The sequence below is a fragment of the Danio rerio genome, chromosome 8, assembly GCF_049306965.1.
Source record: "Danio rerio strain Tuebingen ecotype United States chromosome 8, GRCz12tu, whole genome shotgun sequence".
Taxonomy (NCBI): domain Eukaryota; kingdom Metazoa; phylum Chordata; class Actinopteri; order Cypriniformes; family Danionidae; genus Danio; species Danio rerio.
This window is the reverse complement of record NC_133183.1, coordinates 34119902-34138799: the sequence shown is the minus strand read 5'-3', so window position 1 is coordinate 34138799 and position 18898 is coordinate 34119902. Positions and strand designations below refer to the sequence as shown.

General features: G+C 34.4%; 1 protein-coding gene across 2 annotated transcripts in view; it reads left to right on the top strand.

The window, feature by feature from the left end:
- ipo11 (importin 11) overlaps positions 1–17318 on the top strand; it is a 327032-nt gene extending 309714 nt beyond the window's left edge. The window contains exon 30 of one of the 2 annotated variants that reach the window (XM_005167156.6): positions 15034–17318. In XM_005167156.6, coding sequence (XP_005167213.1) covers positions 15034–15198 — 165 coding nt within the window. In that variant the 3' untranslated portion in view covers positions 15199–17318. The remainder of the gene's footprint in view (positions 1–15033) is intronic. The other variant, NM_001159661.1, reaches the window with a different exon arrangement.
- Positions 17319–18898: the final 1580 nt, after the last annotated feature.

The following is an 18898-nucleotide window of genomic DNA, read 5'->3' as shown; positions in this document are numbered from 1 at the left end:
AAAACGCAAATAAACTCTTCTGAAGACAATATTTCCTAGAAAGATCATCCCCAAGTGTAATAATGAGCACTGCTGTTGTGGTTAATAATGAAGTAAAATACAACAAACCAGACAAGTGCTGCACGGACAAATCAAATGGGTTCAGAAAGTCATGTTACAAGAATGCAAGTCATTATTTTGGATATTATTTGACTGTTTCTCGAGATTGAATCCTCATAAAGTTCATAAAGTTCTCAGAAAGTTTCTTATGATTATGACTTGCAAATTGTATATATATTTAACGGCATGATCTTTTAACTTGCGTCCAATCCCGGCTAACTTCCGGAAAGGCACAGTAGCCAATAGCGTTAGAGATAACAAGTAAACCAAGTCAACCAAGAAATCTGCTCACGGTTCACTTCTCCTCGCGCGCAAACATCACCGCTGCGCTCGATTTATATTGCCATTGATTTGCCGCCATAGATTTGCCGCCATACTTCACCACATCATTCTGTGTTCACACTGAACATTTTCCTGTTTTTTTTTTTTTTAGGTAAAGTCTTAAATTTTCATTTTAGAGGACTTAAAAAGGTCTTAAAAGGTCTTAAATTTTCTGTTAAAAAATGTGCAGATACCCTGATAGATAACATCAACATCATCATCATCATCATCATCATCGTCATTGATAGTATTATTAAAGTATGATTTTTTTTTCATTTCCTAATAAATAAATAAAAAAATATTAATTTTAATTTCTTTATAAAAAGCCATTATTGTTAAAAGTCATTATTTATTTATTTGACAATTTATATATGAGATTAGAATACGTGTTCGTTTTTGTAAGTGATTTTCAACTGTAAATACCAAAATATGGGTTAAGTGCACATACAGTGCAATAATCTGAAAAGACTTTTGGTCGATAGCTGACATCCTTTATTTAAAAATATCGGAAAATTTATTCGGCCACATTGGGCTTCACTTACTGTATGAAACACAAGCAGAATAAATACCTGTGGACTTCATATGCAATGCATTCAAATCATGAATGCAACTCATGAACTGAAAAGAAAGTACATTTTTCATGATGTGTCCTAGCTGGTCATGCTGGATTTAATATCATGTTTGTTTGTCGTATATTATTTGGTTTTATATTCATTCATTCATTTTCTTTTCGGCTTAGTCTCTTTATTAAGCAGGGGTTGCCACAGCGGAATGAACTGACAACTTATCCAGCATTTGTTTTCAGCATATGTTTTACGCAGCGGATACCCTTCCTGCTGCAACCCATCACTGGGAAACACTCATACACTCTTATTCACACACATACTGCACACTACAGAAAATTTACCCAATTCACCTATAGCGCATGTTGGGAGAAACCAGAGCACCCGGAGGAAACCCACGCGAACATGGGGAGAACATACAAACTTCGCACAGAAATGCCAACTGACCAAGCCGAGGTTTGAACCAGTGACCTTTTTAATCGAGGCAATGGCGCTACCCACTGTTCCACCGTGCAGCTCTTGACCTTTTCTAAATATTGTCTTTGTTTTTTACTGTCCGGATAATTGCTGTATTTGTTTGTCATTTTATAAATATTTCAATAAAGCCAAGTTATTTGTGGATTATTAGCAAATAATTTAGCAGTTTTACTTAAAATTCTGCTATTATAAGCGACTAGAACAGATCGACATGCAGGCAAATAAAAAATAAAAACAACTTTATTTTCTAATAATATGCATTTATATTTTGCTCAACAATACATTTCCCCTACCAATAATTTCCCTTGTGTGACACTAATTTGCTGTGATTGATCCCATGACCCTGTTTGTCATGACTGCTCTATGTTGGAAATTACACCCATAGACGTTATTTTGTCATGAACACTCTCAGGATTTAGTATGGTAATGATTATTTATATGGTAATGTTGATGTATTTGGTCTTGGCGGTATAGATCTGCTATGCTGCTGCTGCTGCTTTGATTCTTATTACAGAGCAAGTACTGAGACCTGCTACTGCCAGCATATACACAGACATAGTGTCTGAAAATATAACACGCTGCTGCTGCAAACATAACACATATATGACCATCGTAGCAGACCTAACACAGGTGGAGCTGGGATGGAGGAGAGTCTCTGAAAAGGCACAGCGTGAAACAACGTGGAGCATTTGAACTGATGAGGAGCAAGCTTGTGGCTACCGAGACACAAGGTAATGACACAGGAGCAGATTAGGTGACCTATTAGTCTGTGCACGTGCACTTTTGGCTTATTAAGATGTTAAAGACAACAAGGCTTCAATTTTACACCATTCATTGATGTCTGAGTCTAGTGAGAAAGCATTCTTTAATAAAGCACATAACAATCCTGAAAAATCTTCCTTCAGTCATGTTATCGCTGTGAAATGACAACATAAAAAAGCTAGCCAGCAGCTAGCTCTCTGCAACTCTTACATGGTCACCAGCTGAAGCTAAGCACTTTAATGCCTCATTCTTTTCAAATCAGCATATTGGACTGATTTCTAATGGGTTGTGTGACAGTAGATAATAATTTTGTTAGAGTAGTAATTTAAATATACTCGGTTTGGTTTATATAATGGTTCTATGGTCACGGTTATCAGCATAATTCAGTTTACGTTGTAAAAAATCTTAAAATGTCCTCAGATCTGTTTTGAAAACAGCTCATTTTAATGAGATTCTTTTCAGAAACTTTATACATGTGCACTTTCCGGTTTAAAACTTTGTAGGATGTTTTCATTCACTTAGAGCTGTGCTACAAGCTGTATGAAAGGTAATTTTCAAATATCCATAGTAGGGTCACTTTAAAAGTCTGTACAGAAGATCCTTGCCAACATAAAATAAAGTGAAAACAGACAAGCTTTAAATATAGATGACCACCTTGACTTTTGAGTTTGACTTTATTGGCGTTTACACGTCTGTTTCTTCGAGTTTATTCTTACTTCATTCGTTTGACGGAAATCCATTAAAAGTTCAGAGCAGCTTGAGCTGGATTTTTTCTAGAGGCCTCTCTGCTTTATAGCGCTAGCTTTTCTCAGTCAGAATAATACTTCAAAGATCCTTTTTGGAGTGCCTTTTTCCTTAAACCCATTCTTTTTTAACAAAACACTCCAATTGTTCAAGGTCCCAGCACTTTCCTGTGTCTGACTGCCATTTGTGTGCCTCAACCATTCATAGTCTTTATGGTTTTGGTAATGCAGGAGTATCTGTGTCCTACAATAACAACCCATTTTGAGAACTTCAGATTTCACTCTTCTCTACAAAACTAATTGATTATCCTTAGAGATAATAAAACCCTCTCAAATTCAGGGTCTCTTCTGTGTGAGTGCTGACAATGGTGCTTTATGTTGTCATTCGACCTGCGTGTTTAGTTTGTATGAATCCCAATTGCATTGTGCTAATCTTATATTATTGCACTTCAATTCATCCACTCGTAAAAGAATCCTCGATGCACATTTATTCTAGTTATAATGATGAAGATGTTTATTATCTCTCAAAGCTGAAAGATGATGCTTTGTGGTTGTAAAAACGCATCTTAGTCTTTCTCTTTTTTTCCTTCTGAAGATCGATTGAGTTCTTAGGAAAACATCAAGGTTATGTTGGATCACTGGAAAGATCTGATTTAGTCCGTGTGTATGTTTTTGTGTGACTTCCAAGGCCACAAGCAGCACCATTTATCTTGGAACAATTCATTCCTATTTCAACTTTTGATACTGTAACTGTAACTGTGGTTTCTTTAAAAGCACCATCAGGGTTTGGCGGTACTCGTGTCAGAGATTACAAAATATTAAATAATATATTTGTGTCCTTTTTTGCTAGTTCAACATATTGCAAAACTCTTAAAAGGTCACGTAATTAGCATAAAGGGTCAGGTGTGTTGGTAGTGTCATGAAAATGCCAGGAAACTTTTTAAAGTCAATTAAAGACTCAGAGAAAAATGTTGATGTCAGTTGGTTTTTAATTGTATTATAGTTTATGTCAGTTGTGTGTGTGTGTGTGTGTAGTCAGCAGTGTCAGTGCAATGCTCTGTGAAAACTACATTTCGCAACATTCAGGTGACATTTTAAAAATCATGTTGCTCTCTAGTAGCTTTTCATTTTCAGCCTGGTATTGACAGAATCAAAGGTAAACTTTTACACCACTTTGCTAAATAACAGAGAGAGAGAGAGAGAGAGAGAGAGAAAGAAGGAACACATGCAGATGGCAGGTATCCATACTGTGGGATCATACATTACAATCAAAAACTTAAACACTACTAAACGCTGGCTTCCTTGTCAAATATTTTTTTAAATGCAGGAACCAAACAATTAACATTCCCAACCTGACATGAAAACCAAACGGTTAGTTTAGTTTTTAGTTTTTTTCATGAACCATCTCTTGCTTAATAATAATAATAATAAATGCTAAATTCACACTGCTTTGACTCAATAAATAAAACAAATGGCCTATTAAAATCTATTTTAAATCAGTTTGCTTTAAAACAATCTGGCTCATTTAGCATGAGCACTGTAACGAACACATTGAACACGTTCTTTGCATTGAGAGGCACATCTTTTAAATGGCAGTGAGCGTTTTGCACGTTGCTTATGCACCCTGTACGACTTGTGTTTTAACCATCTGATGTGCCTCACGTTTTTGCTGTTGTGCACTATAAAAAAAAACGCCTTAGAGGCCGATCACTCTAAACGTCCTTTTACGTTCCAAAAACGTTAGGCGCACCACACTGCCTTTTTTATTAACAAGAAAAAAAAGCAGCAAGTTATTATTTCATTGACTTGAATATGATTATGTATGCTATAATTATTAACCCGCAATTTAAAATTTTAGAACTGATAAAATAGCCTATTGTTTTAATCGTTGCTAGAGATTGATTAATTTGATTGACATCCTAGGCAATGAGACCTTTAATCTGACTGAGCGTGTGATCCTTAATATATGCTGGGCAGCTGCGCAAAATGTTTTCTAAAGCATCAAGCAAGAATTTGTCTATATCTTGTTGGTTAATTATGAAGACAAAAAAAAAATAACAAAAATAAAATGATACAACGATAAAAGAGCAGCAAATTGCTAAATGTGCTAATAGTGCTTTATGCTTTATATCTTCATATATATGAGTTGTTTTATATTTGTTTTTTGCAGTTTAAATCACAGAATTTCTACAAAGTATGTTGCATGCTGCAAACTATTTTTTTATTTAAAACATAAATTTGTTTACAGATTGGGATATTTCTGATATCTTAACTCTTTGGTTAGAAGTTTTTGTAACAGATGTTTCAATATAATGTTAATGTATACTTTCCGTGAATTTTTGTTTTAAGTTTTTACTGCAAATGTCACATCTTTAATGCTGAAATTGCAAAAATGTTCATATGTCATCCAGTGTAACTGGGTTGTATTTAGTTTAGTGTCTATGGCTGTGTATAGTCATCAGTGTCAATGCAGTGCTCTGTAAAATCAATCCATTATGACTTGTAAATTCACTCAGGAAGAAAAATAAGCAACTATTTAGGCTAAATCCCTCTGGACTAAATATGTCAAGAGCTTACACACTCCATTAGGTTCAGACAAAGCAAGGAAATCCCTGTGTCATTATTTTCTTTGACAGCTTTTGATGATCAAATAAACACTAATCAGCCACAACATTAAAACTACTGACAGATGAAGTGCAGAACATTGATTATACTGTTAAGGTAGCAACTGTAGAGGGGTGGTGTATTTTAGAAAGAAAGTGAACAGTCACTGCTTCAATTTATTGTGTTGGTGACAGGAGATATGAGCAGAAGTGACTGTGACAAGGGCCAGTTAATGGGTCGGGCTCGGTTGGAGCAAGTCCTTGGGGATGTTGCCATGTTTTCAGTGGTTAGTACCTACCGAAATAAGTGCAAGGAAGGACAAGCGGTGAACCGGCATCAGGGTCAGTGGAGCCCATTGCTCATTGATGCACATTGGAAATGAAGGCAAACCTGTCTGTTCTGACATACTGAAAAGCTATTGTACATCAAAGTGCTCATAAAACTTAATGCAGACTGTGATAGAAAAATGTCAAAACACTGTTTGCTGCCTATTGCGATGTGTAGCCACAGATCAGTAAGGGTTCCCATGATGACCTCTGTCTTCTGCTGAAAGTGCAGGAACAGTGGAAGAAGTTTACTGTGTGTAATCTAGTAGGTTAATGGAAAGCTAATTTGAAAACCTATGCCTGAGTCTAGTCCAGACCAAGTTGAAGTTTCTCTTTGTGACACAAACTGCAGGAGAAATGTAAAGAAGCTGATCCTCAAACTCTTGCTGGCCTTTTGCCTCTAGCTATGGTTAGAATCGCTGCAGCATTGATGGGTTTTGATTAAAAACACCCTGTGGGAATTTATAAAGCCCCCGTGGGTGTGATTGATTTCACTACATTAAATTAGCAACTCCAGTAGTTTAGGAAGGAAACCTTTGAAAATTATTATTGGATCACTTTCCTTGATGCACGCTGTGCTTTACAAATTCGAATATTGTTGTTCTCCAGATCTGTCATCGTCTTTTTTAGCACCATGTTACATTTCTAAAGGACAGCCTTTATCTCTTTTAATTAGAGAAATAGCAACTTCCGAAGCTCTGGTTTTGCCTGGCAAGTCATGAGGGATGAGGGATATTTGATGATACAGATTATACTGTAAAGACACTTGACTTTAACTTTAAACCCAACTCCAGCTTAGTAAAACACCTTGTGAATCTTTGTATAAACAATCTGTTTAAGCATCTGTAGAATTCTCTGTGACCCCTTGAGGATGGTTCATCTTTTTTCTGCTTTGGCAACTTACAGTAGGGTAAACAGTACATTAGCTAAATGGTTTGATGAAGTTTGGGATAGAAACAATAAAGATCAACAGAGTCTTGTTTGATGAGATTTGTAATTTTTCAACTGTCAGCTACACTTTTGTATGGGAAAGATCACATCGGGATGCACTATGCAGGAAGAAAAATAAGAAAGCAAGTTGTTTGATGCAGTGTTACTGTATGCTGTGGTGATGTTTTGCTGGATCCTGGGATTGATTTGGATTGTAGTTTTTACACATATCGCTTAATTAACTGTGCCAGCACCAAGTAGTGATACCTAGACATCTGGACCAGAGCATCTACAAAGAAGAACAAGCCGTATCACGGTCCTCAGCTATGCATGTAGGGAGGAAAGGCTAACCTGTCTAGTCCAATCAGAAACTTCAAGAGTTCAGTAATAGTTCAAAGAACAGTAGGTGGAGGTGTTTCTTCCAGATTCTTTAGATCTCATTCCAGTACGTTGTTGCCTTTGGCTCTTTAGATCCACATTCCTGCAGTTTGGGGGCTTTCATACTAGCACTTCTAGTTAACCGTTGTTTGATGTCAAATTTCAGTTTGTTTTGATTGTTAATGCCTGTAAGCAACAAACAAGCTACCACTGTAATAAAGCAAACTTTTTGTGGTTTGCAACCAAAAACCATCATGTGAACACAGTTCTAACTTTGGTACTAAACAGATAATAGGCTGTGTCTGAAATTGCATACTTCCATACTAAATAGTATGCTAAAAACAGTATGCGAACCAAGTAGTATGTCCGAATTCATACAATAAAAAAAAAAGAGTATGCAAGAAGTACCTGAATGACCTACTACATTCGACGAGACTTTGAAGTGCGCATCCGATGGATGCTACATTATGCCATGATGCACCGAGAGAATTCATGAATGGGAGTGAAGTGACGCAACTGAAGAGGTAGGTCATGTTATCACAACTAAATGGCGGATGTAGCACATCCGAGTTGCATTCATACTACTCCCATTCATATTGTATAGAACGTGCTTTTCAAATGGTCAAGTATTGCATTTATATGCAAATGCAGTACCTACTGAGTAGTTGGTGATTTTGAACACAGCCAATCACTCTTTAATTCCAACCCTGATCAATCTCACCTGCTTCCCTGTAGCTTTCTAGTAATCCTGACAACATTAATTTGCTTGATCAGCTATGTTGGATCATAGTTGAAACTTCAGGAAAATGGATCTTGAAGGGCAGAGTGGACAATCTGGAGTTTTTGAAATGTGCTGAACTGAAAAATCTGATCCATGGTGCTCGTGAACTTGCAGGACTTTACAGATTAGCTGCTAATGTCTTGATGCCAGATATCGTTTTCAGAGATTTAGTTGAGGCCATGTCTCAACATGTTGTCAAAGTAACCATCTAAATCAGGAGTGTCTAAACCTTATCCTGGAGGGCCACGGTCTTGCAAAGTTTAGCTTTAACTTGCCTCAACCAAAGACTATAGAATTGTTAAAACATTTCACTTGTATAGTTTTGAATGGGGAAAAGTATAACGGTCAATATGGCGAATGAAGCCTTGCCTAGTTGTACAGGAGCCAAGCAGCGATTGATATAGACTGTTGGAGATGCTCGGACAAACACTGGAATCTCTACAAATACTTGCTTTACAGACATAAGAAATATATGCACATAAAGCTTGAAATCTGTGCTTTTAAATGAAGCAAGTGCACTTTAAATCAAAAGATTTTTAGTTTTGTTATCTGTATGAAACAAGCTTGAGGTACAATCCGTCCTGTCAAACAGGTCACATGACAGCAACTACTCAATCGCTCTTATTTCTGGGGGAGATTCACCATCAAAACCCAAGTTGTGGATTACTTCAGAAGAGCAGCGCAACCAGATGATCACTTGATGATATCCAGAGGATGATAATGTGTAAAACGGCCATAAATGTGGTTGGTGTCGTGATCTCGTTTCTTTTGAGTGCGTATGCGCATTAGCTCGGGCCACCTGAAAATATGCCGATTTAAATTTTTTTTTTTTTTTTTTATTCGGACATTTAGAAATAAAACTTATGAGTCAGTTGTTGTTTAATTTTATTTGTGATACCAAATATTTAATGTAATCGTAAACTTAGCTAACCGTTTTGGAGAATTTTATGTTTCCCCATTCAGATAGACTATCCGAGAGGCGTTTTCTTAAAGCGACTTTGCCTCAACACACCTGTCTGGAAGTTTGTAGTTAGCTGAATCAGGTTTGCTTAGTTAGGGTTGGAGCTAAAGTAAGCTGGGCAATGGCACTCCAAGAGCAGGATTCAGCACTCTAATCTAAATGACCTCAGAATCCCAAGTTTAAAACAGTTGATTTTATTGGGATACGTCTCAGGGTCATTTGCACAACGTTTTCAGCCTAAAATAGGAAGTATTTTATGTATTTTGCCTGTTTGTTTTAATGACCGCTGCATTTTGAGATTTAAAATGCATAAATCTGAAACAATGGTTCTAAGAGGGAAGGTTTTGAAATCGCAAAACCATAGTCTTATTTGTGCAAACACCCAAAAATGAAAGTCTTTAAAAATGATGACGTTATGCACATGTATAGTATGTGTACAGAAGTATAGATTTCAAGGCAAGTGCAAGCAAACACACAACAATGGTGGAGTATGTGATTGTGTTGTTATTGCTGATTTATTTGACAATACATCCAACAGTGGAGATACATCCTAGGGCGCTTTTACACTTGGTTTAATTGCCTAGACCGTACTCAAGTTCGATTGTTCCCCCCTTGCCACCTTCTCAGTTGGTTTGTGTTCACACTGTTTTTTTTCCTACTGAACCTTGGTACACTTGTGTCATTAAGCTGCTGTTTTGTGTATGGCTGTTGCTAGGTGACGGCCACAAAAGCAAAGCACCAAAATGGAAAGGCATACACACATCATGGTCGTTCTGCTTTTACTGAATCTTTTGGTTTTGGACATACAGAAAGCGACTCGCATCTGCCACAAAAAAAATATATATTATACATGTTCAGAACATTACTCGATGTCTGCACAAGCTGTTTTTGGAGGAAACAAGCAGATATTATGACTGTGATTGCCCTGGCTCAGTCCCGCTTGTCACCGAGGTACAGTACATGATGGACAGACACACACACACACACACAAATGAATGTTATGAAAACATTAGTTTGTTGTACAGTTGTCGGTTCACTTCCGTTATTTGGTACGATCGCATTTGTACCAGAAGTTAACTGGACCAGAGTTCGAGTGAACTGTACCCCAGACCACGGCTGCGTCCGAAACCGCCTACTACTCAGTACTGCATTTGAATTTAAACGTACTACTCGGCAGTTAGAAAAGTACGTTCTATACAGTATGAACGTGAAAAGTATAAATGGAATTCTGACGTACTGTACTACATCCGCCATTTTGTCATGGTCATGCGACCTACCTGCACCAATTGCGTCGCTTTACTCCCATTTATGAATTCGCTCGCGGGGCATGATGGGATAGCGCAGCATGCATGGGATGCGCACTCCAGAATCTCGCCGGAAGTAGTAAGTCAAGGTACTTCTCGCTTACTGATTTTCAAATTCTATGAATTCGGACATACTACTCGGCTCACATACTGATTTTAGCGTACTATATAGTATGGAAGCATGCGGTTTCGGATGCAGCCCACCTCTTTGAAGTTCAGAAGATACCTTCACACTAGCTAAATGTATCTTACTGATGTCAAACAAACCCGGGTGCAGATCAAAAGTGCTAGTGTGAAAGCACTATTAAACACATGGCAAATTAAACATACACACTAGCACCAAGTCATCAACAGCACATGCCTACAGGTACTGTCTACTAACAAGGTGGTAGCACCAAATACTGTCCTTGCAAACATTTTTGGTCATTTTACTAATGTGTAAAAGCAACATGTAAACTTGAAAATTTATTATAATGCAAGAGAAAATTTTTATTTCATTACCTCATTGTCATGTTAACATAGCCTCAAAGGGGGCAACATGTTTCTAATCTGGTGGTTGGTCAGATATTTTCACATTAAGGCACCTTTGCTTTGGCCATTGCAGGTCAAGAATCAGATTAATTGATCTGATCAAATGTCTTAGGGGGAAGATCTGAATACTGGTAGTAAGCTTTCTGTGCAAATGTCTTAGCGAGGGTAAATGTTGAGTCTTATGTTTTACACCAATATCATGTAGAGAGAGAGTGTGTGTTAGACATTTGTCATATTTAACCTTTTTGGAGAATATTACAGTTTGCAGATGGTGGCATTTGAAATCATTAAATCCGAAAGTACTGCAGAATGACTTTTTTCCTCTTTTATTTCTCATATGCCGCAGGGTAGCTGCTAGAGTTAATTTAGTGTGAATTATAAGTATAATCACAGCAAAAAAATCACAGCTGGCATTGTTAATCCTCATCACATTGACAGATGTACGCTCCATCACACATTTAATGGTTTTTAAATAAACGTATAATGTATTAACGAGCTTTTGATGTATATTTATAACCACAACATTGCTGTTGAGTTTTACTCGATGTGTACTTCAATCAACAGCTGTCAAGGAGATGGCTGAAATGACATCCTGCAAAGTGTGCTCCCTATAATGTTGCATTTATTTTGATGTTTTAAGGCATTTGACAGATAGTAGAGAATGAAGCATCAGGTTAATGTATGCAGCTATGCTAATTCCAGCTCTCTGTTTCATTCTTTTGATGTCCCTCCCCCCTCATTAGCAGAGAATAATTTATGTTCTGCATTATACTATAGATAGCTGTAGTTTGCCTGTATGAGTGCAGCAATGCAGTGACCTTGACAGACTTTACTCTTTAAAGCATGATGCTTTTTTAAAAATCATTAAAAAGGTCAATGTTTAGCTTAAAATTATATATATATATATAATATAAAATTATATATATATATATATATATAACATTCTAACTAAAACATTCTGCTACCTAAAAATTATTCAGTTCTTCAATATATATATATATATATATATATATATATATATATATATATATATATATATATATATATATATATATATATATATATATATATATATATATATATATATATATTGAAGAACTGAATAATTTTTAGGTAGCAGAATGTTTTAGTTAGAATGTTAGATTGTTTCAAATAAGACTGCATGATATTGGAAAAAAAAAAATTTTCTGCGATAAATATTTTGCGATATGAATACAGTTTTATTTGACTGTTTTCTGGAGAGTTTTAACAGTATTCAAGTACAGAAATTGAATAATAAAATGAAGGAAAAAAAATGCCTTTCTTAATTTATATCTTGTTTGTAGTCCAAATATCAAAACAATTTTTAGACCAAGTGAAAATATGGTTTAGTTTTTACCTTCAGAAGAAATAAGTGAAAAATAAGATGTTTTTTCTAGTTTTAATGAAATTATCTGACAGTTGGATAGGTGAAATAATCTTGTTTTCTCTTTAAAATGTAGATATTTGGACTACAAACCAGACAAAAATTCCCAGTAAGGAATGTGTTTATTTATTTATGCATAAATCATATAAATCCAATATAAATACAGTGACTAAATACAATTCTGAAGCTCCCAGTCAACTATAATTCAGACTGGACATTGAATATCTTTGCGATGTGACTATTGTGGATGCGCACATTGCGATATTGATGCTGAAACTATATATTGTGCAGCCCTAGTTTCAATGATTAAATCGCAGCACCTAATAAATAAAAACTTTTTTCAAACTTTTTTATTTTTAAAAAGTGATAGTAATGAACATTCAAATCAAGTGCAGGAAAGAACATTTGTTTTGTCAAACAGCTTTTGTCTCACAGTGCAGTTTAAAGCACTTTATCAATAAACGTTAATCATGTATTGTGTTTCCGCAAATATGACAGAAGTATAGCACAACACTCCTATGACTGTGCAATGGAAAGCAAACTATATTAATGTATTCATCTTAATGAGGGTGGAGATGTCAGGCCTTTGTTTTAGTGCAGCTCTCAGCACTGAAATACTGTGAGGAAAACAGTCTTTTATGTTCATCTCTGTCTTCATTTGTTACTGTAAGTCAAAAGTGATCTGAGCTCTGATCAGTGCATTTGCTTTAGCACCAAAACATTTGGTTTCAGATTCATGGAGAGATACAGAATTCTATTAAATATTAAATACATTTGGATTATGTAGTGATTATATATTTATGATGATGTTTCAGCATCATTTGTGACTTTATATCTGCACTCCTTGTGTTAACTGTTTATTTAATACATTTATTGTTGATGTTCTTGTTATTATTTGCTGTTTTAAGACATTTTTTGCTGTTGTCATCATTGTTTCACCTTGTTTTTCCAGTCAGAAAATATGTTATTTTGAGCGTTTGTAAGGCTGCATCTTGTGTTTTTACTTTTATTTTTTATCTCGGTATGATTGTGACAGCTTTAAGTGATTTATTGTTTCATTGCAGTTCCACATCATAACATTGCAGTAATTCATTCAGACTTACAAACTAACTCTGGGCTTCTTCTAAAAAATATATATAGTTGCATGGAATATTTATTCAACATCGGCATCCCATAATTTAGGTTTATTTCATCTTAATGAAGTGTCAACTACAGTAGTGCTCGCTAGGAGTTCAAAGCTGACATAAGTTTTATTTAGGCTCGAAAACTAAATCTTTGTTTCTTATTATTCCACCAAATAGTATCTGAAAATAAAGTACTTAATCTTGGAAAATGTTTTTTTTTTTTTTTTACATCAAAAGGTCAAATTAATTATTTTGTGATTTATTTATTTTTTCTTCTGTTCATGTCAAATGCAGTTTGCTGTTTTTGCAGAAACAAACTAAAATTATGCTATAAATAGATAAAGAATATTAACAGTTAATTTTATCTGTATTCATTTATGATGTTTTAGGTTTTCTAGGTGTAGTTTTGTGCTTTATTTACTGTTTACTCATATATTTAAGGTGTGTGTGTGTGTGTGTGTGTGTATATATATATATATATATATATATATATATATATATATATATATATATATATATATATATGTGTATATATATATATATATATATATATAGATAGATAGATAGATATATATATATATATATATATATATATATATATATATATATATATATATATATATATATATATATATATATATAGATATATATTATTAATTAGTGAAGAAAAATAATAATTTTTAATACTGATAAACTTCTTTTCCCTACCTTTAATAGTCAAAATGTGTTGGTATTTATTTTATTTTTTAATAAATTAGATAACAGTGTTCAAAAGTTTTTAGAACATTTCTAAAACAAAACAAAAAGCCACTTAATAAATTTTGTTTCCTTTGAATAAATTAGGTAACAGAGCTAAATTACATAAAAATATTGTAATTTTTAACGAAAATAACATGGATACATATTTTTATACAACAGTTCTGTCTGGTTCTCAAATCTGATTGGCTGATAGCCATGCCTCCCACCAGTGCCTATATATAGCCATATCACACTGCTACTCGTGTGATATTGCTCATATGTATATATATATATATATATATATATATATATATATATATATATATATATATATATATATGAAGGAAAAATCTATCGGATGGATGGATGGATGGATGGATGGATGGATGGATGGATGGATGGATAGAGACAGACAGACAGACAGACAGACAGACAGACAGACAGACAGACAGACAGACAGACAGACAGATAATTAAATCAACCAGAAAAAGGTGAACGGGTTAAAATATTCTGCTTTATTAAACTTTGTGATTGTGAAAGAAGGAAAGAAAAAGAAAGAAAGAAGGAAAGAAAGAAAGAGAGAGAAAAAGAAAGGAAAAAAGAAAGAAAGGAAAATAGAAAGAGAAAGAAAATGTAGTCTTAATTCCTGTGTTAAAATATGAAAATAAATGTGGTGTTTAGCCTGAAATTCCATGATAGCTTGAAATAATAATATTAGCTTGAAATAATTAAAATAAAGTTTAATTACAAGAGAAGGAAACTATAGTCCATCTCATTTAAACTATACTTTTCTTGCTAAATTTGTCTAATCTAGTAATAAATCTAAAAATGCAGCTAGAAGTAAACAAAACATAAAAAGAAGCATGTGATTTGTGTTTATATCAAGTAAACCATTAAAAGGGAGACCAGAGCTAACTATATCAGCAGTAAGTGTGCTTTACTGTGCTCATTGGTTGTGTATTTCTGCTCTTCCTCCTGATGTATAGCTGGCTCTTGAGGACCCGGTGCACAGCGTCTCTCTCCAGCAGTTTGTCTATGAAAAGCTGAAGGCTCAGCAGATGCTGATGGGAGATCAGGGCTTTCAGGCTCTGATGGAGACGGTGGACACAGAGATCGTGCGACAGCTGCAGGAGTTCATCCAGGGCATGTAAAGAAGAAGATGTGAGACCACAACGCAGATGCCAAACCTTTTTAAACAAAAAGAGCTTCCATATTTAAAAAATAAAAACACTTTCTTTCTTCCTCAAACACAGCTTCAACGTTTAAGAAAGGAGTGATAAGAAGGAATGGCATTTTATAATGCCTCGTTTTTGTGATGGGTAAAAGAGGAAAGGGCCCAAGCAGTGTTTACATTGATATCAATTCTTGTAATAATAATAATAAAACAATTGTATTTTTTGTATGTATGTACAATACACTGCATGACAACATTACTTTTTTGTTTATTTGCTTTTTTCCCAATCATGCTTCTAGTATATCAGGAACTACTGACAAGTCTTTAACAGTTTTGATTGATTGAAAGTATTTTCATAGCAGAAACACATACTGTACATGAACAAAAAAAAAAAAAATCAATGGATGTAAATGTTTACCTTTCCACAAAGTATTGCTGCTAATGCTCCAACACTCACCGGAGATCAGAAGAACCAAATGTGCATCAGTTTAATCCAACAGGAGTCTATTTTCACCATAAATACACTGCAAATGTTTGAGTAAATATTTGGTTAAGCTTTACTTGAAGAGGGTGCATAGGGGATTATAAGACTGTCATAAAACCTTTAGTGTCATTGGTTCAGTTGTGTCATCTTGAATGCAAAAGTGGCATTGTTTGAGATGACTTTATGACTACTTGACTTAAACAAATACATCATGACCTGTCTGTTTTTGCCATGACAACTTGATATTCACCAAGACATCATAACTGGATATAAATGTGTCATAAACATGATCATCATGAGGCCATTATAATGTCATGAATTTTATAAGTGCATCATTAATATCAACTTTGATCTCAACTACAGTAGTACAAATTAAATTTTTGATTAAATGTCATTAAATATTAATGACAGTGTTATAAAATAATTTGACAGAGCAATGACACTTTTACTAAAATCAAATATTAATGACAAAATCGATTCCACTGAAAAAGTTATCAGAAAAATATTTGTAACACAACTGTAATGGCCTCATTTTTTTACCAGCAATGAAAATAAAGTTGAGGTTAATTAAAAGAAGAAAAACAACTGACTAGACCAGGGGTCACCAATCTCGGTCCTGGAGGGCCGGTGATCCTGCAGGGTTTAGCTGTAACTTGCCTCAACACACCTGCCTGGGTCTTTCAAGTATACCTAGTAAGACCTTGATTGGCGTGATTAATTAGGGTTGGAGCTAAAATCTGCTGGGCATCGGCCCTCCAGGACCAAGTTTGGTGACCCCTGCACTAGACTAAAACAGATGCATTGAGATACTAGACTTTAAGGGATGATGATATTTTGAAGAATGTGTTTTTTTTTTTTCGTTGAACACAAAAGGAGATATTTTGTGAATCAATTCCAAAAAAAAAAAAAAAGTTGTCTGAAAAATATTTATAACACAACTGTAATGACTTTATTCCAATCATGTTTATGACAGAGTTATGACGAGCGTATTTTTTTGGTAATATCATGACAAAACAAATGCAAAGACAGGTTGTGATTAATTTGTCTTTGTTTTGTCAAGTTGTCATGACAAAAACAAAGAGGTTGTGATGAATTTGTTTGTCATGTTGTCATAACAAAGACATCTCGAACAATATCACCTTCGCATTTAAAATAACATAACTGGCCAAATGACACTTGAAGACAGTTGTCATAAGCATGCATGTGATGATGTCATGATTATTAAGGTTTCATCACAGTCTTATGAGCACCAACAGTAAAGTGTTACAGAATATATTTCTGTAGCAAGCTGTATTTACTTTATTTTTTGTAAGGACACGTAACAAGTGCATATACATTTATGGAGATGTTCCTGGTTGTTATGGGATGTAAAAGAGTGTAAAAAAAGAATGCAAAAGACTCAGTACAATAGGACGACTGTCACTGTGAAATGCATTTGGAGTCTGAATAAAAGCCTTACGCTTTAAGCCTTATTTATCCACCACTAACACAGAAGACATTATATCTCCTGCCTGTTACCTGCATTACACATTTCACTCTAGTTTTATTTTCAAGTATATAAACCCTATTTTTTCATCGATGCAGCTTCAATAAAGTTCAGTAGAGATTGAAAACCGGTGGTTGTTTTTGTTAGCTTGCTTGTACAAACTTTTCCAGACTGTTTGCATTCAGTCAGAGCTGAGATTTTGGGTGCCGTGTTGAAAAACGTCTGAAATAATGCAGTGAAGCATTAAAACAACTAAAAGCATTTCATCCGCTGCGGTAAACAGTTTTGCCCTCGCAGCTTTCAACGATCTGCCTTTTCGCACCATATGAGAGCTAAGACTTTCTTGCTGATGTAATAACCAGAAACCATCCCTGGTGGTGTGATGTGTGAATCACGTCCAATTAAATGTGGCATTTCTTGAATTACTGTTATTATTTACGTCTCTCACTTTCAACCTCCATATTGATCTTCTTTTTTCTTTCTGGATACTACTTGACTTTACAACGGAAGTCTTAAGTGGTGCTATATTAATTCGATTTTTTATTTATTTATTTATTTTTAACTAAAGCAAATGGTTGGTGACATTTTGATTCAGTCAAACTTATTTGCTACACCATTTTCATTGTTTAATAGGCCAGGAATTAAAGTCATGGACTGCCGGATAAAATACAATTAACTTGAAGCAAAGCAAAACAAGCAATCAGCACACATTTGAATTGGTGCCAAATGAGTACTTGTATAGCGGATTTCATACACATACCAATAATTTCACTTTGAGTACATACAGTAACATACAGTACATACACTTGATGTTGAAAATGAATGCTTATAGTAAATGCCACTTACTTTTTTGATTACTTTAGAATTATTATCCATTACCTTTTCTATCCTAAATACTGTTACTGTAATAGGGTTTTCCATGGTAATATGTTCTTATTCACTGTATTATTTAAAAAAAAAAAAATTACTTGCAAAGTCTGGCAACAGTTATAAGCGCTACCATATTTTCTACCTGCAACTTCTTTTGTGGAAATAAAGCAGAAGTCATAAATGATACTGATTAAGCATATAGTTCATACACAATAATAGTTACACTTGCATACAAATATGTAAAACTTTACACTTGACATTTATCATTTATATACAGTTGAAGTCAGAATTATTAGCCGCCCTGAATTATTAGCCCCCTGTTTATTTTTTCCCTAATTTCTGTTTAATGGAGAGTAGATTTTTTTTCAACACATTTCTAAACATAATAGTTTTAATAACTCATCTCTGATAACTGATTTATTTTATATTTGCCATGATGACAGTAAATAATGTTATAGTAGCTGTTTTTCAAGACACATCTATACAGTTTAAAGTGACAGTTAAAGGATTAACTGGGCTAATTAGGTTAACTACTGTAGACAGGTTAGGGTAATTAGGCAAGTCGTTGTAATGATGGCTTAAAGTGGCAAATAATTTTGACCATAATTTTTTTTTTTTTTTTTTTTTATTAAAAATTGTTTTGATTCTAGCCAAAATAAGACTTTCTCCAGAAATAAAAAAATATATCAGACATACTGTAAAAATTTCTGTGCTCTGTTAAACATCATTAGGGAAATATTTTTTTTTTAAAATCAGTGGGGGGCTAATAATTCTGATTGTGTGTATATAGAACAATAGCTTATAACATTTTACAGTCAAAAAAGTATAGATGCCATG